General features: G+C 34.2%; 2 protein-coding genes and 1 pseudogene across 2 annotated transcripts; all 3 read right to left on the bottom strand.

Annotated features, from left to right (window-relative positions):
* Positions 1-1,204: 1,204 nt before the first annotated feature.
* LOC106395934 lies at positions 1,205-4,176 on the bottom strand (annotated as a pseudogene).
* Positions 4,177-9,147: 4,971 nt separating this feature from the next.
* Positions 9,148-10,407, bottom strand: LOC125590621. The gene has a single exon (XM_048764251.1). It carries the CDS (start codon positions 10,405-10,407, stop codon positions 9,148-9,150), a length of 1,260 nt encoding a protein of 419 aa, XP_048620208.1.
* Positions 10,408-12,518: 2,111 nt separating this feature from the next.
* Positions 12,519-15,298, bottom strand: LOC106395046 (RNA exonuclease 4-like). The gene is made up of 6 exons (XM_013835577.3): positions 14,923-15,298; positions 14,570-14,721; positions 14,347-14,477; positions 13,785-14,212; positions 13,545-13,625; positions 12,519-12,983 (listed from the first exon to the last, which is right to left on the bottom strand). The coding sequence occupies exons 1-6, from the start codon at positions 14,961-14,963 to the stop codon at positions 12,743-12,745; spliced, it is 1,074 nt and encodes a 357-aa protein (XP_013691031.2). The 5' UTR covers positions 14,964-15,298; the 3' UTR covers positions 12,519-12,742.
* Positions 15,299-26,145: the final 10,847 nt, after the last annotated feature.

Genomic DNA, 26,145 nt, shown 5'->3' with positions numbered 1-26,145 from the left:
AAAAAATATTTATATTTCTTTTAAATAAAAATGTATTGATCCCAATAAAAAAATATATTTGATCCCACTAAAAATAGAACCTCACAAAATAATTAAACATTAAAATTTAAATATAAAATTATGTAACTAATACATTTATATTACTTATTTGTTAAAACTTGGATTTGTATTAATTTTTATCTCAATTTTTACTATTACAAAAAATCATGAAATAAATAATATGTTTTTTATCTTAAACTTAGTTACGTATTAGTTTTAAACCCAAATTATATTAGACTCAAATAGTATAATAATTTACATCAGAAACATTAAAGATAAATTAATAAACAAACTCATGTACTTTGACAAAGGGAGAACTCGTGTTCTAGAAGCATGTTTTGGATTAATTTCAAGTTGGGTTCTTTTTTTATATCTTATACTTCGGTATTTTGATTCTTTATTTGTCAAACTAAAGATCATTATGATCATTGATTCGAATACAATAAAAATAATTAGAGTTTATGTTTATAATCTGAATATTCTTAACAGCTAGTTTCATAATTAGAAATAGACTAATTTTTGGAAGAATGACCAGCTTTTGTAAGTTATTTGGAAGATATCAAGGTCCTAAAAGAGAGTTTTATTTGCTTAGAGATTATTCATGTACCAAGGACGCAAAACAAAAAGGCGCGCGGGGACAGTCTTGCACGCAGTGTTAGGAAACATCTGTCTATTGTCGTTCACATGGACATGGAGCCAACTGTTTGGTTTTCAGCGTCAGTATGAATCTGTTTAGTTGATGACAAAAAAAAGGCTAATTTTTATTAATTAGATAAATAATGGACTAATTTATCTAGATGATCCTGGAGAAAAACAAATACCGTAATATCACCATAATCAAAGAGATAAAGTAAAGACACAAATATTTAACTTGAAAACTTTGTTAACTTAGTGGTCATAACTTTAACGCAACACTCATAAAAAATACATCAAAATGGTTTAATCATTCTTAATTTGATCAATATGGTAATTGGTTGGAATGAGTGGATTTCAATTTTTTATCGAAACAAATATATTTAAAGATGTAGTCAATGAAACTGTAATGACAAAGTTTCAAATTATGAAGGTCGGAGAAAATAAATTTTTATATAGTTTAGTAATTATGTTTTTTTTAATCCCAGTCCAAAAAAATTCTGGCTCTGCCACTGGCGCCTACCGTGTACATAATACAACAATTTGAAACTGACTTAAAAAAAACGTTTGCTTAATAGTTGATACGATGTTATATCCCCTTGAAACCAGCATGAGTAGTAATACTATGTTCTAGCCCCTAGAAACCAGAATGAGTAAGAACATCATTTCATACATGACTCACAGACTAGAAGAAAATAAAGAAGCATTCTAGATAAAGATTGCTTCTGATTCATTGCTCAACGGCTATGTTTCTTTATGGTGGGGAACCGATCTTCCCATCAAGAATAACCTGCTGTTATGAGTTCAAGAAGATCAGCAGTATCCGACGTATCCTGGCCCGACGAGGATAAGCTTCTTGCAATGAGCCCGGCCAAACTATCCAAGGAGCTAGCATTGAAACTAGGTTGCTTGAGTAGCGCCTCTTCTTATGTAAAATCACAGATCAATGAGCAGATGCTTGCAGCCATCATTACTACCGATGGATCCTCAGTACCATCTGCCCAATACGCCAAAGCGTTCAGTAGACTGGAAAATGTAGATATCCCCAGTGAGAATCTGATTTTCTCCCTCTTCAAAAGAATATTCATGACTGTATCACAAGCCAAGAAGATGCTTCCACTGTCCTCCTCACCATTCTGACCATCGGACTGAATCAGTTTTACTAGGCATTCCACGACAGCTATGTAGCCTCTTGAAGCAGCCAAGAGTTCACATCCTTCGTCCTTCAATGTTATTTGGCAAAGCATTGGGAGCAAGAAGCAAGTTGACAAAAACAGGCTGGACTCATCTTCGCCCTCAACGAAAAGCATATAGTCCAGAAGATCTCAGACCTGATCTTTGCATGCGTCAGGAGTTTCAGCAAGATAGCTCCCAATCACTCGCACGGATGCAAGAAGATTGTTTCCTCTCTTCTCTACATGTTCCTTTGCATCTTTTAAATACTCGAGCACCACTCCTACGGTCTCGTTTAGCGTCTTGACCACCTTGAGGAAGACGGTTTCATCATTTAGAGTCGTCCCTTCATTTTCACCAACCGGTGAAATATACTTGATGATCTTTTCAACCAAAGAAAATGCGATAGCCAGATAGCGCTGCTTCAAGAGATGCTCTTCAACATCTGAACTAGGACTAGTAGCTTCGTATTTCATGTATGCGAGCTCTTGTATGCGAACACCAGCAGAAGACACCTGTCAGCTGGAAGATATTCCTCAACGCTGTGTAATTTCACTCTACCAATAAGCCACTTCTCACCCAGAATTGACATCAAACTCTCCACAATAATCAACGCATGAAGCTTTTCCGAAGGCGCCACATGGTTCTGCAGAATCGACACAACGCCTGTGCGCATGTAGTCTGCCCAGGTGTTGTCCGGCATGGAACCAAGAGGCTAACGAAGAAGTGCGGAATAATCGGAACAGAAGACTGAAGACAGTGGATGGAGTGCTTCAAACTTCAGAGCATTGTGCAAGACCGCAAACTGCCGCGCAACGGCAGCAACCACCAAAGACAATTCAATAGTCATGCTCTCGCTGGAAAGCTTCCTAACTAATAACTGCATAATCTTTATAGCAACCTACATAGCATGTGAGCCGTCAGGTAGATCAGACATTTGGTGAGCTATCACTCTCATCAAGCCTCCAGGGTTGATGACACCAGCAGCTTCACAAGCCGAGGACACCAAATACAGAAGCTCATAGCATTCTTCAAGAATGTTTCCTTTTGACATGATTTCGAGAATAAGGGGAACCCGGGAGACCATATCTGCCGAAGAAGCTATCTCCGGAACACGTACACCTTCTCGAGGGAACGGAGGTCATCGTTCCTGCCGAGTTTGGTGACGAGAAGTAATTTGATGTTATTGACGTAGTTTAATCATGTTAATAGCCGTGCTGTATATTTAAGCATTACCATGTTTGACAAAAAAATAGAAAATTTCAATTATTTTTCATATGTATCAAAATTCTAGGGAGAATTTGTCAAATGACAATTTTGAAAAAAAAAAAAATTGCATAGCATTGATTTTGACATTATTCAATCCATAACAATTATATCAAGTTTTATCCGATAGTCCTCCTTTATTGTTCAAGTTACCAGTAATAGAGAGAAAATTGATGACATCTTACAATTTGACATTCCACAATTAGTTATCACACAATGTAATGTCACCAACACTACACATTTGTTTACCACGTAAATATGCATCGCGTTTACCACATAAATATGTATCTAACTTTTTATACCATATCACTGAAACATCATCCTTCCATCTAAATACGAAACCCTAATTATTGAACCCTAAACCAAAATATAAACCCTAAACTCAATTATCAAAATTTGAAAATAGGATATAATATTATGTAATATTAAACTAAACTCAGACCTAATTTTTGAATAGTATAGGGCTCTAACCCAACACACAACTCCTAAATGCTAAACTCAGACATAACTTTTGAATATTAAACCATAACTGCTATCACTAAATTCAAACTTCAACCCCCACCTTTCAAATACTAAACCCTAAACTGCTATCACTAAACTCAAACCTCAGTCGCCACCTTCCAAATACTAAACCCTAAATCCTAATCACTAAACCCTGAACCCAAATAAAATGGAACGAAATACATAGTATAGTATATATTGATGAACAAAATAGAACACTATTTATTAATCGTCAAATAGAACGATACATATAGGGTCACTAAACCCTAACCTCAAACCCCACCTTCCAAATACTAAACCCTAAATCTTAATCACTAAAACCTAAACCCAAATAGAATGGAACAAAATACATAGTATAGTACATAGACGTGTAAACTAGAAATTGATAAATAATGAATTTACCAAACAATCGATGGTGATAGCAATATTGATCGTACATGTGTAGGGTCCAACGACAATCACCGAACGCCCCGAATAATCGACCCGTTTGCCAAGCAGAGTCTCGCGAAATCTTCCCTCTTTTCCTTCAATTACATCTGAAAATGATTTTCGAGGGATATCCATTTTCCGGACAAGACAGATAAGATATCCCGACATAGTGGCATCTTGATACCGCCAGGAAGGGGAAAAACATACTCTAAGGAATCCAAAAATTTAAAAAATTGGTGATATGTACAGAGTAACAAGAAGTATATATGTTTGTCAATGTCAGTGAAAAGTAGAGATGCAAGTGTTATTCCATTTTTTGCTAATTGTACAATAATATAAGAACTGTACCATACTATTTAGTTTGGTACTTGCGTATGGTACAAAAATATAAAAATAGTACTATACTATAATTTTCTTTCACTACATATAGTATAGTCAGCGAGTTCATTTTCTTCACATCTTCCTCTTTTTGCAGACATAGCGATACGCGCATTCACTGATCCAGAGAGATTATTCTTCACCATACCATATCAATGCAACATACTATAACAATGAAATAAATCAAGATCAACAACATCAAAGAAACTCAAAAAAGAAATCGTGATGTCACCTCGTCGTTCTCTACGGTGCCATCTTCTCTTCCAAACTCAATTCCGCAAATTCAAAATCCATGCTCTTTCCTCACCTTGAGATGAAGTGGTTTGTGTTCGTATGTGTGAAGAAGAAACAAAGATCGGAGGAGAAGAGAAAGAAGAAGAGGAAGAGATGTCACTACAAGAAAACACGTCAGTTGCAAGGGAAAATTGCATCGCAATTCCGTTGCAAATCGCTTATTGCGAGGGTTTTGCGAGAAACCACGTTCCCTCGCAAATCGCTCGTCGCAAATGAAAATCACTCGCAAAACGCTCGCAAATTTGCGACGGAGATAAATTCCTTGCAAATTTGCGACGGAAATGTGTTTCTTGCAAAATTGCGTCGGAACTGATTTCCTCGCAAACATTTGCAACGGTTTAGTTGTTCCTCGCAAATTTGCAATTAACTATTTCGTCGCAATTTTGCAAGGATTGTTTTCCTCGCAAATTTGCAATTAAGAGTTCCGTCGCAATTTTGCAAGGGTGTTATTTCGTTGCAAAATTGCGAGGCTCGTTCCGTAGCAAGTTTGCAAGTCATTTGCGAATAATTGTTTTTTCTTGCAGAATTTGAAATTTTATAAATTGTTATATATTTATAAAATTCTGAAGAAAATTAAATAGTTAACGAAAATATTACTGAAATAGAAAGAAATTCAAGAGTCATTACACAAACACATACATAGAAGTTTCAAGTCATTTGAAAGAGATAGAAAACAAACTAAATAGCATCAGATTCATCATCATCACCAGAACCAGAAGACGCTTCAGACTGGAGAATGTCGGCCACGGTAGGGTCTTTGCTAGCGAGATGACGAACAATCTTGTACAGCTTCGAAATTTCAATTCCCTGGCTCTCAATCTTTTGAGCTTGGTCATAGATGATCTTCTTCAAAGATGGGTCTTCAGTACTGCTAGAAGGAAACGAAGCAGGAACAGATCCTAAAGATGTATTTAGAGAACCCACTCCATACAGTCGTCCCTTTTTGCGGGGAGCGATCTGCATAAAAAATCAGAAAAGGATCAATATCAAAGAAGACTTTAAAAAATTTGAGATTGAGAGCCGTAATAATTTACCTCACAATAGATCTTGTTCTTTTCCGCTGGAGAGAGGCCACTAGAACCAGTGCTCTCGGGATCATTACTAGCAGCCTGAGATAACTCCTGAAGTTTAGATGTCACATCATTGTAGAGCTGCTGAGATTTGCCGTCAACAAAAGAACCATCCGGGTTTCGTTTAGTGATCTCGAGAACCACAAGCAAGTCTGGAATAGAACAACCAGTTTGCTCAGCCTACAATTTAAAAGATTAAGTTAAACCATAAAAATGAGATCACAACTTAGATAAAATAGGCAATTTCAGATCACAACTTGAATTAACTAAGATAAGAAAAACAAGAACTTACAATCACTCGTGCACGGGCCCTGAAGGAAGTCTGGCCTGAACGATGCTTAGATGGTCCATGTCCATCAGGGTCAGAGTAACGAGCTGCCCGACTGTTACAACTCCGGACTTCAGATTCTGGATCTAACCAATAAGCAACAAGACCACCCCAAACATTTGGGTCAAACCACAAAGGCATAGCTGCATCGCCTTTTTTCCGCCATTTACTCTTCCACCGACTAACTTGGCGAGTCAACTTGAGTTTCAATTTAGCCTCGAAAGATTTGCGAACGAGGATTGTTATACCGGAATCCCAATGATACATTTGCTGACACAACAAAAAGGCAAATTAATAGACATTCATGAACATAAAATTAATTTTTTACAAATTTTAAAATTCAAGAAAATTAAATGAATTACCGCAAAGGATTCAAACCAACGTCTCACAAAATCCCCGGGGGTTTGCTTCCAATTAGCATGCGGTTCTTTGAAATCTCTTTCAAAGATTTGACGGACCGATGCAGCAACGCTTACATCGCATTTTGTTATATTTTTTTTAAAAAAAAATTCAAATACAAGACAATACAGCATAAATGTGAAATTTTGTCTAATAAGACTCATTTTCAGATACATTTTCATTGTCTCTATTTTCAGCCTCATCATTTGTGATTTCATCTTCGTCATTTTCAGCATCAAACTCGTCTTCTTCTGAAACAGACCCTTCGGTGGAATCATCAACAATGACTTCTACTTCTTGGTTATCTGGATCGATGTGTACGATATTCTCAGTCGATTCGGTTGGGACGGACATTTCAGCAACTCTTTCGGCCTGCATAGCGACATCGGTAATTTCTCCGACGATTATACGCCCTCGCGGATTCACTTTAATCACTGATAACCACCTTTCACGCCTTTCTCTAATCCTTGGATATAGAAGAAAACACACTTGATCTGCTTGTGATGCAAGGCAATATGGTTCGAATTTTGCATTGACATCAATGACCCCAAGGTTATTTTTTCGGACCCCTCGGCCACTCGTTGGATCATACCAATCACACTTAAATAATACGCATTTTAAGTTGATGGTTCCCGGGTAAGTGACTTCTATGATCTGTTGCAATACACCGTAGAAGTCAGTTTCACCTTGGAGTTGGATTCCAAAATTTGCGGTTGATCTCTTCGAACCGTGTGTGTACGTATGAAAAGTGTATCCGCGAGTGAAGTACATTGGAGCAGTAGTGATCTTAGCAACCGGCTTGTCAACAAATTCATACAACCATCGCGGAATTGGTTTGTCATGACATCCATTTTTCACCTGCTCAAAATATATAAGTATTAAAATAAGTCATTTTAATTTTTAAAAGTCTAAAGATTGTACGTACATAGTATTCTAACCACCCAGGATAATCTCGTTTGTTCAACTGCTCATAATCCTTTTCTTCTAAATTAGGATAGTGTTCTCGAATTTGTAAGTTGAATATGTTGCATATAAGAAATGTTATTTGTTAGGCATATATGTAAATATAAAACCAAAGTAATCAATAAAATTTATATATGTTCAATTTGTATGAGTACCTTTCAAATTCCTGCAAGTAGTCAATGTTTCGCATAATAGAAATGTGAGCCGCATGAGCATGTGCATGATCTTCCCACCAAACTTCTCTCACTTTGCCAGCAAGTCTTCCAATCTGACAAAATATGTCAGGAACGTCTGTAACAAGATATGAAGGCGCAACTCCTCCGTCGTCATATCGTCTAGGAGCGGTCTTCTTCGTTCTAACGGTTGGGCTAAAGTAGTAGGATGTAAAGTGCGAAGTTTCCACCATCAAACTTCCTGCAACTATCGAGCCCTCGACTTTGGCCAGATTTTTGGCAAACTTTTTGAGATATCCCATGAATCTCTCAAATACATACATCCATCGAAATTGCACAGGGCCCCCAAGAGCTGCTTCAAGAGGTAGATGAATCATGAGATGTTCCATTACGTCAAAAAAAGATGGGGGGAAGACTTTTTCCAGATTGCAAAGCAAAACCGGAATATTCTTGGCTAACAACTCGATCCCATCCTCAGTCAATGTCCGAGTGCATAAATCCCTAAAAAATGCTCCAACTCCTACAAATTCATCATCAAACAAAAATATTATTACAATTAACAAAGACAATAAATTTATATATAATTTTAAAAGTCACATTTATTACCGGCTATTGCTTTATGGACATGTTTTGCTAATAGCTCTATCATTGCGAACGGTAGGAGCCGCTGCATGAAAACGTGACAGTCGTGACTCTTCATACCAGAAAATTTTTTTCCTTGCTCGATGCATCTTGAGAATTTTGACACATATCCATCTGAAAACTTTACATCAGAATTTACCCAGTCAAACAACTTTTGCTTCGCCACCCCAGGCAATCTAAAATTCGGAACTGGTAATTTTCCTTCTCTTGTCACATGCAGCTCTGGTCTTGCACATAACTCTGGCAAATCTAACCTCGATTTCAAATTATCTTTACTCTTTCCCTTCACATCCAAAAGAGTGTTCATGATATTCTCAAAAACATTCTTCTCTATGTGCATCACATCAAGGTTGTGCCTTAAGAGATGATCCTTCCAATATGGAAGTTCCCAAAATATGCTCTTTTTATGCCAATTATGAGATGCCGTATACCCGTCTGGCATGTTAGGTGGAGTGTGCCAATTTCCTCCAACTTTACATGTTTCCTTAGCACCGTAATAATCAATCTGCTCTAACAAAGATGCTCCTGATTGCATTACTGGGGGAGGAACATGCACTACCTTGTTTTTCCTAAACAATTTCTTGTTCTTACGATATGTATGATGCGGCGGAAGAAACCTACGGTGACAATCAAACCAACATGACTTCCTCCCATTTTTCAGCTAAAAAGCATATGTCCTATCCATACAATATAGACATGATAATCTTCCATGTGTGGTCCAACCCGATAACATTCCATATGCGGGGAAGTCACTAATGGTCCACATAAGCACTGCACGCATATTAAAGTTTTGTTGCTGCGAGTAATCCCATGTCTGCACGCCATAATGCCACAACATCTTCAGCTCATGGATCAAAGGTTACAAAAAAACATCAAGTGCTCGCTTTGGATGTTTTGGACCAGACACTAGAATACTCAAGAACAAAAATTCTCTTTGCATGCACATCTCCGGAGGGAGATTGTATGGCGTCAAGATGACAGGCCATAAAGAGTATTGCCTTCCAGACATACCAAATGGACTAAATCCATCCGTGCATAAGCCAAGATAAACGTTTCTAAACTCACTCGTAAAGTCGGAATATAAGGTTTGAAAATGTTTCCATGCCTTTGCATCTGAGGGATGTGTAATCTCGCCATCTTTCACCGAATGTTGGGCATGCCATCTCATCGACGCGGCTGTCCTTTCTGAGTGGTATAAACGCTTCAATCTATCTGTGATCGGTAAGTACCACATACGTTTGTACGGCACAGGATTCCTTCCTGTGGTTTCTTGATATCTTGGCTTTTGACAAAATCGACACTCCGTCAGTTTTTCATCATCTTTCCAGTAAATCATGCAGTTGTCAACGCATACATCAATCATTTCAGATGGTAGACCAAGACCGGCAACTAGCTTCTGAATTTCATAGAAATTATCCGCAGCAAGATTACCTTCTGGTAAATACTCATTAATGAGTTGAGCCCATGAATCCATGCACTTCTCATTTAGATTATGATCACTTTTAATGGTCATCATCCTAGATGCTAGTGATAATCTAGAAAGCCCTTCTCTACATCCTTCGTAGATGGGTTCATTGGCAGCGTCTAACATATTATAAAATCGTTGTGCGTCTATGTTAGGTTCTTCCCTACTACTATCAGGAATAGCAGCTTCATGCAATGCATCTGTAACCATATCATGATACCTATTTCCCTGTTGCTCATACCCATCCCCCGCATTGTTTCCAAACATATTTTGCTCATACCCATCCCCCGCATTATTTCCAAACATATTTTGATCATATCCATCACCCGCATTATAATTTGGCAGTTCAAATCCCTGACCCGTACTACTACTTGATGCACCTTCCCCATGCAAAAACCATATGTAGTAGTTTGGTCTAAATCCTATATTATATAAATGCCTCTTCACAGTATCTATTTTTAAATATGGCTCATTCTTGCATTTTCTACAGGGACAAAAGATTTTACCATGTTCCCTTGCGAATGGTTGGTTGGTTGCCTGTTGTAAGAATCCTCGTAGTCCAGCACGATACTCTTTCGTTACTTCACCAGTCTCTGGATCTTTATGATTGTACATCCACGCCCGTAGCGCGTATATTTCATGTCCGGACGCCATTTTTCTCTCAACTTTCTATTTTTTTCTTACTCACAACTCACGGCAATATATTTATCTCAACTTTTTGTTATTTTATTTTTATTTTTTTTCATTTTTTTTCTTTTTTCTTTCGTTTTTTTTCCAATGGTCGCTCACTTCTCACAGCTACTATATATAGACATATGAAAAATATTTGCAAGACACTTGCAAGGGATATTGCGACGGATATTGCAACGGAATTGCAATGGAATTGCGATGCCATTCCGCTTTGCAAGGGATTAGCGAGAGAGATTTGTCCCTTTCAAATATTAGTTACACTTAGAAAAAAACGTGTATCACCAACCTATCCGTTTTTTTGGGATATTAAATGTCTTTCATAAATTAGTTACACAAAATTAAAAACGTGTATCACCAACCTATCTGTTTTTTTTGCGACGGAATTGCAACGAACGTATATGGTATTGCAATTCACACGCAAATTCCTTGCAAATTTGTAACGGATTTGCGACTACAGATTCTATCGCAAATTTGCGACGGTTTTGCGTGAGTTTGCGGAAAAGTCTCGCAAATTGGTTGCAATTTTGCGAGGAAAATATTTTGACGCAAATTTACAAGCGTTTTGCGAGGAAAATTTTTTTGTCGCAATTCCCTTGCGAATCCGTTGCGAATTTGCGAGGAAATATTTCCCCCGCAAATTTCCCTTGCAACAGGCGTGCTTTCTTGTAGTGTGTGCGCCAATGGTAGCCACAATTCCGCAAACCTAAAATCCATGCTCTTTTCTCACCTTGAGATGAAGTGGTTTGTGTTCGTATGTGTGAAGAAGAAACATAGATTGGCGTAGAAGAGAAAGAAGAAAAGAAAGAGATGTGCACCAATGGTAGCTACAATTTATGAAATTATTTATTTAATATTTATTTTAATAAATAATTTCAGCAGGTTACAGAGTTTGAATTGAAAGGTAATATAGCATTATTATTTAAAATACATATATTGTAGATGAAAGTTAGAGTTTTTAATTATCAAATGAATTATAATTTGTTTGAAGGTTATAGAGTACAATTTCCCAAAATTCTAAGACAAATATAGATATATTTATAGACAAAAGCTAACATGTGATTTGATAATTAATTTCAACAAAAATCTCTCCTTATTGTGTTTTTTTTTTGAAACACCTCTCATTATTGTGTAAATTTGTTATAAAAAAAAAAGAAAATTTCCATTATTTTTTCATATGTGTTAAAAACTCTAAGAAAAATATAGATATATTTATAGACAAAAGCTAACAAGTGATTACTAATTAACTAGGTGTGTTGCCCGCACTGGCGGGCTTAATAATTTTACAAAAAAATTGCAACTAAATATATTATCAATTTAAAAACCATTAAATCAATTATTTTCTTGCTTTTTGAAATATTTAATATTTAATTAAATAATAAAAATTTTATATACCATATTTTGTTTACTTTAATAAAATATCTTTTACTAAAACAAACTTGAAAACCTTCATATATACATAAAAATATATATACAGAGATTTATATTTATTTTAAAAATATTATAATGTGAAATATTTTTTGGATAACATAATATATTTTAAAACTTAAATATTTTAATTTTTCAATCTATTTTTAAAATATATTAAAATATATTATCTTCGGATAACAAAAAATATATAAGATATGACAAAAAAATAGAATAATATAAAAGACTTATATTTTTATTTTTAAAATAAATTTAATGTTTAGATAACTTTTATTATATCAATTTTAATGAATTATCTGATTTAATAAAATTAAAATTCTCTTTGAATTTTTAAATCTATTTTTAAAATATATTAAAATATATTATCTTCGGATAACAACACAAAATATATAAGAATTATATTTTTATTTTTAAAGTACATTTAATGTTTAGTTAACTTTTATTGTATCAATTGTAATAAATTATCTGATTTAATAAATTTAAAATTCGTTTTTATATATGGCTATTTTTTTATAATATTAATTTATAATCAATAATATAATCTAAAAATAAATTTAATCATTCATTAAGGGTAACAATGACTTTAACTACTCCAACTTTTAACGTGATAGCTCGAATGCGAAAAATTACTTACCAAATAATAGTATAGATTTCAGCAAAAACTATAATTATTAATAATTAAGAGCAATATGCGTTATTAGAAGTACAGGAACAACATTCGCATCTCACACGACACATACTATAAAATTAATTTAGATACTATTAGAAAATCAGAATTAATGCTTATTCGACTTTACGCTACTAAATTAAAATCTCGAAAAAGTTTATGAAGTAATTATGAGAGATTCCCAAATTAACCCCATAGTTTTAGGAATCAAGCGAGGGAGTCCAAGCACCAGCAATAGTAGTCGGAGCGAGAGATGGAGAGCATTTCATTAGGAGACATCCTTTCGACCTCGCTCTGCCTCCAAGCCACTTGATTGCTACGGTTCTGCACGTCGGCTGGTAAAGGATATGCTTCAATCTTATGTTTCTGATATCTCATTCTCGTGTAAAGCCTCATCGTCGCTACACAATCTTCGTATGGGTCTTGTATCCCAACATGAATATCATACCTATAAGCACATCAATACCATCCTTAATATATATTGTTGTACATTAGATAATGGGTATAATTAATTGATCTCAAGTGTTTGAGATTACTTCTACGGTGTGTAGAAACGAACACAGATTATATGGAACATATGATATTATTAGGCATACACACTCATCCCTAAAGTTTTACATACAAAACAATGGTATACTAGTTGAACTGTTTGTAATTGATAGGAAATCAAATGAAATAAACAGGTTGATGTAGTCAACTTGGCGATAAAAATTACGCTAGTAAGCATCTCATGTAAATTAAAAATCTCCAACTATGTAAGTTCTTTTTGTTTTTGTTAGAAAATGGTATATATTATATAACATATGAATCTTTTCACGTTTTGAATCCCTTCCTTTTAGCTTTAAGCCCATACAAAGCATCAATACCCATACATCACCAAAAAATTAATGGATAGTACATGATACACTTATGTATCAATACACGTAAAGCATGCATATATCTATATTCATTTTCCAAATTAATGTTATATTCGAAAGTAGTATTACAGAAACAAAAGTAGATATATTACCCGAGATAGGCTTGGGTTAAGTACTTGAGAGAATTGCTCAGCTTGCTTGTTTTCATCAACGGAGGATATTTTGCAGTATCCCTACATACACCAATATATAAAAATGATATTAGAAATTCACGTTAATTATAAAACAACTCACATAAACCTGGGTTATGTTGCCAGAAACCAAGTAACACTATAAGGAATCTAGTTATATATATGTGTCCTCTTTACTTTTCTTCTTTATAGAAATGTCACCTCATCATGGAAGAAGGATATTCAAGTTGAAGGCGGTCAGGATCGTGATCCAGCCCATGTCCCACGAGAATCCTCCCTTTCCCACCTCTTGGACGAATCTTCCACATGGGTTCTCCATTACAAAGAAATTCTTGAATCTTTCTTTGTGCATGTTTCAACGGCATTGCGTCCCTCAGATTCTCTGGACGTATACCAGTCGTCTCGTACCTATAGTTCGTCACGACCATTGACGGTTTCACGTACGTATGGAACACAACGTTGTCGTTCTCATCCGTTATGCAAACCCTTGCGCATACATCCAACGACCCGTCGCTTCCTCCTCCTACCATCTTGCAAGAGAGTGCAACCATTTTTGGAGACCGTGATGACGTGTAGTCGATCATGACTTTATCTCTTAGGCCTAAGGCTGCCATACGAGTCGTCAATCCCTGAAAAAAGACAAATCATATGATATTATATTATTTATATAAGAATTTTTTTTTCATGCGGTCAATTTACAAGTTTAGTTACGCAAATATGAGAAGAGGAGTATTGAGATAAGGACATTAATACGATTACGTACAGCATTGACGCTCGAAAATTGACATCTCTCTTGATGAATCCTACGAGCGTTAGGGCTTTCGAGGATCATCATGCAGAATCTGCATCCGCGAAGGCTAAAAATATTCTTGCATTCTTGTTTTGGCAATGGTCCTATTGACATTACACAATTAAAAATTAACATACAAATGCATAGCGTATATATAAAACTATATGTCACTCTTTATATAGAGCTTCTTGTTTACCTATGAGATGTTCGCGGAGGGACTCAAAAGATCGGCAATGTTTCTTGCAAACTCCACAAGTAGGCTCATGACCGGAGTGATAAGAGATCTTCATGTGTTCCACCAAATGTTCCATTTTGTTGAATTGCCTATAACAAGCTGCGCACTTGTTCCTGCACGTGTACATATATACATAAATATTTTTTTACATATATATACAAATATATTTTAGCAAAAACTTTAAATTTTAGTTTTTCATCACTTGACTACAGAATTTGGGTATGATATTGCATGCCACTCCATTGAGTTTTTCTTTGGGATTTATTTTCCAATTAAAACGCTTGATATAACACGCTTAGGATGAAAATGGTTACCTTAGGGTTTCCGATGACTCCATAGGTGATCTGTAATCCATGGTACGTATGGAATATGCAAGCAAAGAACTCAACAATTTAAGAGTGGGGAGAAGTTAAACAATTCTTCTGATGAGTTTGTTTTTTTGTATTATGCTAAGTGTGTGAAGAATGGAGAAACTGTGAGGAGGTATTTATAGTAGGAAAAGAAAAGAAAAGCTGGCCATTCTCATATATGACCTTTTAGAGTTTTGATAAGATTATTACAAAAACAGACGGACCCAAGTTGAAGCAGATGCCTTAATGTAGTGGGGTCGCTTCTCATGGTAAAAAGAATAACAATTTAATATTTCCTGTGTTTTGGACGATAGCGAAGATGCTACTAGCACAATTTCATACTATCGAGAAGACACTAAACTGTAGTACTATGCTCTTTTTTTTTTTTTTTAAGAAACCCTATCGATTCATCTGATCGATCCCGGAAGAAACGCACTTAGTACTACAGAGTGGACTACCCCGAAAGCGTATCACACTGTCTGACCTGAGTTTGGAATACCTTCCGACTAATGCCAAATGTAGATCAATCATCTGTCATGGCCCACCATATAAACCACTTGGGCCAAAACCAGACTGGCCAAGTAGTGATAATTTAGTTCCCAGGGATAATCAAACTCAGGATTCATGTGGGTACACACCAAACCAGGGACGGTCCCAGTGTATTAGAGGGTGTGGCATATGCTCCACCCTAATTTTTTTTTGTTCATTGACATCTAGTGTTAAATTTAGTTAAGTACACTTACATATTAAGCTTCAGGTTATAGAAATGGTCAAGTGCCCCATACTTAAAACCATCTTGGATCCGCCCCTCACCAAACCCCAAAAGATTGACAGTAAGCTACCACTACTTGGTTACTACTATGCTCCTTGATTGTTCAAAATATTAAGGATACAAAAAAACTGCATCTAACGATAATCTATAAAGAAGAAAGTTCATATAATAGTGTTGCGTAAATTTTATGATCTGCTTTTTTTCCTTCATTTTTTCCCGTCATGAACAATTTAAAGCTCATCTTTATCTTATCTTAGTAGGCTGAAGATAAGGTTTACTTTTCCATAAAAGCATTGTCTTTAACCTCTGCAATATCATGCTAATGCGTATGCATGTTGGCATGATGCATTTATGCCCATAATGTAAGTTTGCGTTCCATAATTATTACTATTTATTGGTTATATATATAATCATAAATTCATAAATTTATCAAAATATTAAGTAATTTGCTTCATATAATTTAGGCGTACGAAATTAGCCAAGACACAACTACTGTAATTTACGTGTTTCAATCTTCCGGGGATTTTATAGTTTTTTTATGACCCGGGATTTTATAGTTGCACAATGGATTCCTATTCTTTATTATGTGCGTGTGCATGTGTATGAATTCATAGAAATAACCATGTATTTAATATAATAATAATAATGTTCTCTATGCAATGTAAACGCCACTAAAATAGTATGTCTCGAACACTCGAACATTGGATGATGACAAATTGTTATACATAGTTAAGCTAACAATACTATGCTAATTTATAGGATACACACACACTTAGAAGACCATCTTTTGACCGATCAATGGGCCAAAGTCTAAGATTCTAATATATAGTGTCTGATCCAAAACGATTCCAAATTCTCATAAAAAGTAGTATTCATGCAAAAAAATGTGTTAAAGAACAAAAAAAGATAATGGTCCTGTGGTATCAGACGTATATACACACATATCTCTTTTCTTGCCTAAAAAATCAACGTAAAACTTTCACTGTCTTTTTTGAAAATATTCCCTCAACACATTTCAACCATAATAATGTCCCAGTACTACAATGGTTTACTTTAAACTTCTAAGAGTTCAGTTTAAAAAAACAATATATATTCTAAGAGTTCAGTTATCTATTCATTGTTTTCTCTTTTCTCTTTGCGTTTACATTTGTAAGAAAGTGCATTTTTATTTATTGAAACCACAATATAATATTTTATGTCAATTATCCTTAATTAGCAAATTCTAAAGGCACAGTAAAACAAATGAAACATGAAGTTTCCGTTAAGTTATGATGTTTGCTAGAATTTTTTTTATTGTAAACATCATGTTATAATATGTCGATACAAACATAAATATTTGGTTTGGAACAATCCAGTCCATCAACTATTATCTTAATTATTTTTAATATTTAAACCCAATATATATATATATATATATATATATATATATATATATATTATAAAAAAATCTTCCAAGTCCCAAAATTCAGAGATCTCTTTTCATTAATATGAAATTTACAGTTTAGCAAAAATAAAAAACTCAGAGATTGCACTGTGAGCCTTGTTTTCATTTGTATCAAATTTCCCCGCCAATTAACAGCACAGACTACATTTTATGTTACCATTTTCCACATTTTTGTGTACACATCTGTTGTTCATGAAATTCTTGTTCCACGTATACAGAGGCGGCATGGCATTATGGCATGGTTGGGTCCGTGCACATGCATTTAGGTAGAAAAAGTTGGTATATTCTCCGTATTTTGAATGCTCTTTTGTAATATTTCATGACTACATCTATTCATATATATAGACTAACAAAATAAATTAATTAATCAAAAAGAAAAGAATAACAAAATAAATCAAATTACGAAACTAATGTTTAAGAGACGGTTCTTAACTTTTCTTAGTTAAAATCTAAAAAAACTAAAAAGCATCTATTACCCGAAGCTAAAAATCTAATTAAGAGACCGGGGTTAACGATGGTCTAAAAGAGATCTAGATACAAACAGATGCATGGAAAAACATGAAAGCCAAAAAAAGAACAGAAAAAAAAAAGAAATGAAAGACATTATGGGACAGTCAAACTTTCTGCACAGCCATTCGTACATCTAAAGCAAATATAATGTTCCTTTTTATGTTTTTTTGCACGTAAAAGCGGAAAAGAAATTTTAATTTTGTAAAAAAATGTTAACTTTCGCAGAACCTTTAAAAGCTTGAAAAATGCTTATTTGACCAAAAAAACAGTAAGCATTTTGTTTTTTCGACCATGCATGGACTTTATTTTTACCTACATGTGTGGTTCAGTTTTATGGTTTTAACATATATACATATATGTGTATATATCTTTTGATTATAGTGGTTTTTGGAACATCTGCTCTTGGTTTTGCAAATTGTTTTACATAGAAGATTCACCATAATTTTTACATTAATATATTAGGTACATGGTCGTCTAACAGTATCTCCATCCCCTTTCTTTTTTTTTTCTAAAATAAAGTAAAAGTGAATATGGAGTAAGAAATGTTATAACACAACTTCATATCTCATTCCATAATGATATTTCTATTTTTTGTTTGTTCATCACTCCATTGTGGAGCAGAAAATTAAGTTGGATTGAAACATTTTTATTCTATATTTACTTTTACTCCATTTAAAAAAAATAAAGTTTTACATTGGAGATGCTCTAATAGCTATGAAAATAGAGTGGTTGAACATGGTCCAAATCTTAAAAAAATTAAGAATTTTTGAAAAATAAATTATATTCTAAACTTTAATTTTTTAGATATACTACTAAATTTAAAACTTATAATTTTAAAAGAAACGTTAAACATATATTGATAATTTTTTAAATTATTTCATTATATCATTAAATATATACTGTTAATAATTTTTGAACATGGTCAAGAAGTAATTTTAGACGGCATTGATTGGGGATATTGTTTTAGATATCTTTCAGCAAATACGTGTATGAAAAAACCACATCGTGGTGGCCTAGCGATTTCCACTAGAGGAGGAGTTGCCCTGTTGGTCCAGGCCAGGGATCGACTCCTCTCTAATGCGAAATTATTAGCTCCACATGTGGCCACACTGATATGGACCCATGCTTACGGCCCATTTGAATATCCGGGAGAGGATCCATCCGTGGATTGCACCTCCCACCCGGGGGTTAGGTCTGTGTCTTTAATAGACCCGGGTTTAACCCTTTAAAAAAAAAAAAAAAAATACGTGTATGAAAACTAAAAAATACAGAAAATTTTCTCATGTCTTATGTTTATAATAATTAATAAATATATAAATGTAAATGAGCTAGATATTTGATTTGTTGTCAGTTGTCACTTGTCAGTGTTATACTATGGTAGGTGTTTCATCATTACGAGTTCGTGTGTTCAGAAGTGTTAAAAGTAGTTTGGTTTTCATTTTCAATAAGCAAATATGAGTCGAATCTTTTTTTTAATAATAATATATACTCCATCGGTTCCACAAAGATAAACTTTTTAATATTTTCACACATATTAATAAAACACATTAAACTACCATAATAAATATATTATTTTCTGTAATTTTCAATTTTTAGTAACTTTTAACAAATAGTGATTCAATATAGTCAAATTAATTTTCTTGAAATTTACAATTTTTCATAGAAAACACAAAAATACATCTTTCTGAAACAATTTTTTTTTTTTGTAAAATGTCTATCATTAAGGAACGGATGGAGTATTAATTATTTCCCCAATAGAAACATTGGTTACAATGCTGTTTTAAAAAAAAAAGAACATTGGTTACAGTGTCTCTGTTGGGATTGCGAATGCCCATTTCCAACTATTTATTATCCTATTAGTACGTTATTATCCACTTTAAGCCTAATTGGCAAGTTCACATGGATTTACTTTTGGTTTCTTTCCCAAAAGGTCTCGTACTAATTAGAGTTGGACATCTTTTTATATATCATACACTATTTGTCTAATTCTCTAATGTGGGACTTAGTTTGTTATCTCACATTCTCCCCCTCAAACTAAGGATCACATTCATCTCGTATCCCACAACTGACTTCCAGGATCTTTTGAATTGATCTTTGCCACACACTTCTCATTCCTAACTCATAGGATACCATTCATCTCTCGAAGGGTATTTTCGGTCTTCTTGTTGATTTCTCATCAAACCTGGCTCTGTTACCAATTGTTGGGATTGCGAAAGCCCATTTCCAACTCTTTGTTATCCTATTAGTACGATATTGTCCACTTTGAGCCTAATTGGCAAGTCCGCATGGATTTATTTTGGTTTCTTTCCCAAAAGGCCTCGTACTAATTAGAGTTGGACATCTCTTTATATATCAGACACTCTTTGTCTAATTCTCCCATGTGGGACTTAGTTTGTTATCTCACAGTCTCTCCGGTGAATCGGAGAAACAGCCTCCTAGGTTACAAGGAATCAACTATAACCCAAACCAATAAGCATATAGTAGAATAGAGAAAGATAAGCATGTAAAGAAAGAAAACAGAGTTGTGAAAAAAACCTCTATGATTTGGACACCGGCGATCTTCTATCCAATTGTCCATTTTGGACGTCCAAGTCCAGCAAACAGATCCATTAGCAGTGTGTGTTCTAAGAGGTCCATCATCGGAGTCGTCATACGGTCTTAGTCGCCGGATTCTTGTAGAACATCGACTTTCAAAAACCATAGCTGCCATCGTCGCCGTGGAAGTTCATCAACTTACAGATTTGAGGAAATGTGCATCCCCGCTTCGAAGCTAGTCAACGGGAGGATCTATGCCGGAGAAAACACTAATTCGGAAAATTGCCATTCCCGAGATAATTCAACCATCAACTACCACCCCCTCAACAAGGGATAGAGCCTCAGCACATCCCCAATGACTGACAACTGATCTTTTGTTGCTATTTCCAAGGAATATAGCTCATATATCCAACAAAAAATTTGTGTAGTTCTATCCCATTTCTAAGGAATAGAGCTTTGCACCCAATAATCCGGCCTTTAGTTGCTATATTAAACATAATGGTTATATATGTTATCCGTGATAATAATACAAATAGATACTTCTTCCGTTTCTGAATAAGTGTCGTTGTAGAGATTTTTTTTCGTTACAAAATAAGTGTCGTTTTCGATTTTCAATGCAAAATTTATTAGTTTTATTCAGTAATTTATTTTTCTATTGGTTGAAATATGGTTAGGTGTATTGGTAATTGTGTTTATATATATAAAATATACAAAATTAATTGTTTCTTTAATCCGTATGCACAAACCTAAAATGACACTTAATATGAAACAGAAAGAATATGTATTTTGTGAATTCCACAAACTTACCCTCAAGAAATTTAACCACTATTTCTACCAAGTCAGCTGAAACAACATTTAGAGAGTTCCAACTTGAAACTTTAAAGGTTAAAAAGGTTGACCAAAAGACTTGTCTAAAGGAAATGGCGGTCGATGAAAATGAAAGTGTCGGTATCTAAACGCGTAAGATTGATTAAACCAAATAATTTAGTAAATAATAGATAAGATCTGGTAAGGATTCGAGCGCCGAAAGAGTTAAAGAAAGAGCACCGGCCAACAGTCCACAATGATTAGAATTTGATATCGGTCTATACATTAATTATTTAATGCTAATTAATTGAGCTTTTTCATGAAAATAAAATATACTAGACCCTATAAATTTTCAGTTTTTAATTATTTATTTTATTAAATGATGTATTTGTAATATTCGTTCATATTATATTCATTAAGTAAATTTTTTTTTACATCTTAAACTATCTATTTTTTTACGAAAGTGTGATATCATATAAAAAATATAAAAAAATGAGTATAGAATTAATTAGATAATTTTAAAAACAGAAATTTTTCTTTCGTGTGCGATATCATATAAATAATGATCCGCCCAGTTAACAAAAATCATGATTATTTTATGTGTAATTTATTTTATTTTGATCATTTCCTTAAAACTATATTAAATTTTACATATTTTAATTAGAATATTTTTAATATCTTTACCTTTTTATTTGAAATGCAACTCAATATTTTTTTAACAATTATAAAAAAATATTTAAAAAATATTTTTAGAATTTTGTTTGAAAAATATGAAAATTACATTTTAAATTAAAATTATCCTAAAATATGATAAATTTTGATGTAAACGAAAACTCAAATTATGTCAAAAATAATGATATTCAATGATAATAACAATTTTAATTGATTATTTTAAAAAAAATACATTTACAAAAATATTGTTTGAAAGAAAATTCATTTATCTTTCAAATATAAAATGATAATATTATAATTAAATAATAAAAACTATAAATAAAAACATAAATTTAGCAAATGACAACTGAGTTCTATTATGCTAAAATTTTCTTTCTAACAATTTATCAAATGATAAATGAGTTATAAGCAAATAATACCATATAATTTTTAAAAACATAGTCATTCTTAAATATTTTTTGAATAAATAATTATTTTTTTAATTTAATCAACTGAAAATAATATCCGTACAATTGTGTGAGTCAAATTCTAGTTTTATTGATGCATGTTATATATTAGTGCTGCATGTTTTAGGTAACATTTTAATGATGCACGTTTTTAAAAATCTCCATTATTAAAATTATTGCACGTAAGGATAACTCATGAGTTTTTTTGGTTGATTAAATGATTTTATGTCCAAATTTATTTAAGGATATTTCATTAAGTTAACTGAAAAAGACAAACAATAAAATAGGAAGTTTAAATTCATTTAAGCATATTTCATTAATGTAACTGAAAAGACAAGTAATAAATTAGGCAGTTTTATTCGTTTTAGGATATTTCATAAATGCAGCTGAAAAAGACAAGCAAAAATGGGTACTTCTCTTTTAATAATATAGATGTTACAGAGCGTCTTTTTTTTTTTTCCACCAAGTTTTGTTATATTAAGATTGGGACCCAAAGCCCAAGTACCCAACAACAAACAGCCACAAAAAGCATTGGGCTCCAAACGAAAAGGCCGAAGCCCAAATACATTAAACGGCCTCGAAGGCCCAAAATCCAAACACCTCAACCCGTAAGCCCAAGAGAGAAAGACTGATGTCGGCCGCCTTCTCGCGATCCGCACCATCATCTCCATCTCAATTACCACCGGAGAATCACCCACCGATTCACCGCGCCACACCGGAGCACTTAGACTCCTCACCTTCTTCACCGCGACCGCCAAACCTCCCAGGACCGCCTAATCTCGGAGAGGATCAATCGTGACCGAGATCTCATCCGCCATAGTTCAATACGAGGACCAAGAAGGAGGCTTCGCTCAAGCAACTACCTTTACTCCGGATAGCTTCCATCGTCCTCCGACGAGAAACTCATCCAACAAACCCGAACCAACTTAACTTAACAAGTGAACAACACAAAAAACTACAGAAACTAAACCCTAGAAGGGAACTAAGGGTGCAGAAGCCGGCAGCCATGGATCTGTAAGAGCATCCACGCTCAGGAAACTTAAACGGCGCCACAGAGCTAAAGAAGCCTCCACAACCCGGGAACTTTATCGGCGATGCAAGAGCTGTGTAAGCCTCTACAACCCGGATCAAAACGCCGCTGAAATGGAGATCTGACTATCCTATCTCCTCTCTCCTCGCCGCGAATCCAGAGGAAGAAGATTTGCAGAGAACCGGTCTTTCCGAGACAAAACCCTAACCCAGATCCGCGCGCATGTCGGAGAGAATCGACAGATCGGAATAAACTCACGAAGACTTGAACGGAATAACAAGGAAGAGAGCCATCGACGCCGGTACGCGCTCGGACGCGCCACCGGACGCCATGGCTGTCTTGTACGCTTTCTCTCGCTTTCTCGCAGAGTTTAACTTTTGACCTAGTGTTTCTATCTATATCATTTTACAGAGTGTCTTTCTGCAATACAAAAATACAAATCGGAAGGAAATAAAGTGGTGATGCCTTAAAATCAGGAACAAACGTGTGGGTTGTTTCTGTCTCTTGTAAAAGTCCATGTCATGCAAAATTGCAAATACATGACCGACCAACCACATAATAACCTAATGTGATTGCAAAGTCATTTAGCTATTGGGTTGGTTAGTGGATAGGGAAGACATTTTAGCTATAAATATGTTGGTTAGCTAGTCGTTCCAAAAAGGAATTCGATTTATCGCCTTTTAAAAGCGATTACAAAAGTAACCTAATGTTATATGTTGGTACTGGACTATACGACTCCATGATATAGCCAAAGACTCAAAAGCAAAATATATATATCAAATTATGTGAATATATAAAAAAATCTAAAGACACTTTCTCACATTCCAATTACACTATAGGACACTTAGTGCTTGAGACACACTTTATCTTGTCAAAAATACTTTTATGACCTTATACTTTATTCTTCTCATCACATGAATCTCTCTCCCCTTCTTATTCCGCTTTATGTTTTCATTTATTTTTATCTCAAATTCTAAAATATATTAAATAAAAATAATTGTCATAATAAATTATACATAAAATTTTCTATATTAATGTGTAAACACAATTAAATGTGGACGTGGACACCAAAACGTGGACACCATCAGATGAACACTGTGCACAAACACAACCACAAGCGCCATCAGCGATATTGTTGTCGTCTGCTCGTGCTCCCCCCAGTGTGTCTGCAACTCAGGTTGCCATCCTCTGTTCACCGCTATGAAGCAGCCCAAATTGAAGCTCTAAGCCACCGACAAGTAACATCCACGTCGTCTCATGTGTCGTCATTCTATGCTCTCACTGCGGCGTTGTGGCCATGCTCAAAATCGTTGTGGTAGCTGTTTTCGCCTCTTCAGTTGTAGAAGGAAAGCTCGAGTAATCTTTTATAAAGCGTAGATCTTTTTCTCATGTAACTTTTTTAATCTCATAAATTGTAACCTTGTCCATATTTCTGCTTCCACAATTATTATGTCCATAATTTATGACTTAACCATATGTGTTCATGAAATGTATATATCCATAATTTATGTCCATAACAAATCACTCTCATTGAAATTACCGTCCACATGGTGTTAAGTGTATTTATGTACATAATGGTTATCATATCAAATTTTTAAAAAATTTCAAATTTGTAATAATGGAAATAAACCATATCATACAATATTATTTGCATTTCTTTGATTCATACGTCCACAAATTACTCGTCGTTCACAAGTTGATCCATAATTCATCGTCGTCTTTAGTTTGTCGTCTACAACTCGTTGTCCATAACTTGTCTTCCACAACTCGTCGTCCACGAGGACAAAATTGTCAAAAACATACCTAGGTCCCACCAGAAAGTGTCTCACGAGTGGGAAGTGACTCTCACTATAAAGAAAAGACAAAAAGTGTCCTAAGGTGTAATCAACTCAAAAATTGATGCAGACAGAAGAATCGATACAAATTGAATGGATTGACGTATTTGACTCACTTTTTAGAGATTTTTTATCTTAATGACGTACAATTAATTTCATCTCAGTATCAATTGAAATCTGTACCATTTTAAGTGGTGTTTGAGGTTTTTACACAAAAATTAAGAAAATACAAATTTCTATGTAATTTATCTTGGTTACATAAAATTACATTAAATAAAATCAGTCTAACAAATAAGAAAAACATGTAGTATTTTGTAATTGGTTGAAAATTTCAATTGATATTAAATTTTATCTAGAAATGTGAGAAACATCACTTATTATGAAACAAAATAAAAATGCTTAAACACCACTTAAAATGGTACAGAGAGAGTATAATATATCAACCATAATTTTTATTTATAGAAATTCAGTTGTCATAATTAACGCCCAATTAACTATGTATATATATTAAGTTTTTTTGGTTTGAAATATTATCTCCTATTAAAAACCTTCAAACTGGAGCGTACATTCGTAGTGGCATATTTTTGTATTGAAGCATTTTAAAATATTTTTGTGGCATTTTTTGTATGATATTTACACATAAACATTACGGGTATGCCCTACATTGATGACTAAGGGCCCATGGAGCCGTAATGGGCTTAAAGGTGGACCACTTCTGATTCATAAAAACCAGGCTGTCTAACGTGCAGCTGTAATCTACGTGTCATACCGTCATTATGATAAATTCTTGCGAATATACAAGCGAATGAATCTAGTGGTCCAGTATTCGTTTCCTAAAGCCTATATAGTAACAGTGCATCCATGATATCAAAAGGCTCATTTTTAACTTAACTACATAAATGAAAAGATAATGCGATGATTAAGGAGGTAAATGAATGATTAAGTATGACACGTGGTGAAATTTCAACGGAGCGATTATACAGCTGGGAATCTGAAGAGTTTGACGTAGACTTGTGATCTTTCCCCAGCTTTTAATTAGCTGGCTGTTAACGGGCAACTCTCAAAACCCCAAAAATTTGCATTTCAAGGAAACTATATTTCTTTCAAGATTAAAAACAAATAGTAACTTGTGACAA

This window comes from Brassica napus, chromosome C7 (assembly GCF_020379485.1).
Source record: "Brassica napus cultivar Da-Ae chromosome C7, Da-Ae, whole genome shotgun sequence".
Lineage (NCBI taxonomy): Eukaryota > Viridiplantae > Streptophyta > Magnoliopsida > Brassicales > Brassicaceae > Brassica > Brassica napus.
Note: the sequence above shows the minus strand (reverse complement) of the source record. Positions and strands in the feature narration are given on the sequence as shown.

Coding starts and splice junctions, on each gene's coding strand:
- LOC125590621 (XM_048764251.1), bottom strand. CDS start 10,407: ATGGCGTCCGGACATGAAATATACGCGCTACGGGCGTGGATGTACAAT.
- LOC106395046 (XM_013835577.3), bottom strand. CDS start 14,963: ATGGATTACAGATCACCTATGGAGTCATCGGAAACCCTAAG. Junction 14,213..14,346: donor AATTTTCGAGCGTCAATGCT/GTACGTAATCGT, acceptor GTCTTTTTTCAG/GGATTGACGACTCGTATGGC. Junction 12,984..13,544: donor TTAACCCAAGCCTATCTCGG/GTAATATATCTA, acceptor ATGTGCTTATAG/GTATGATATTCATGTTGGGA.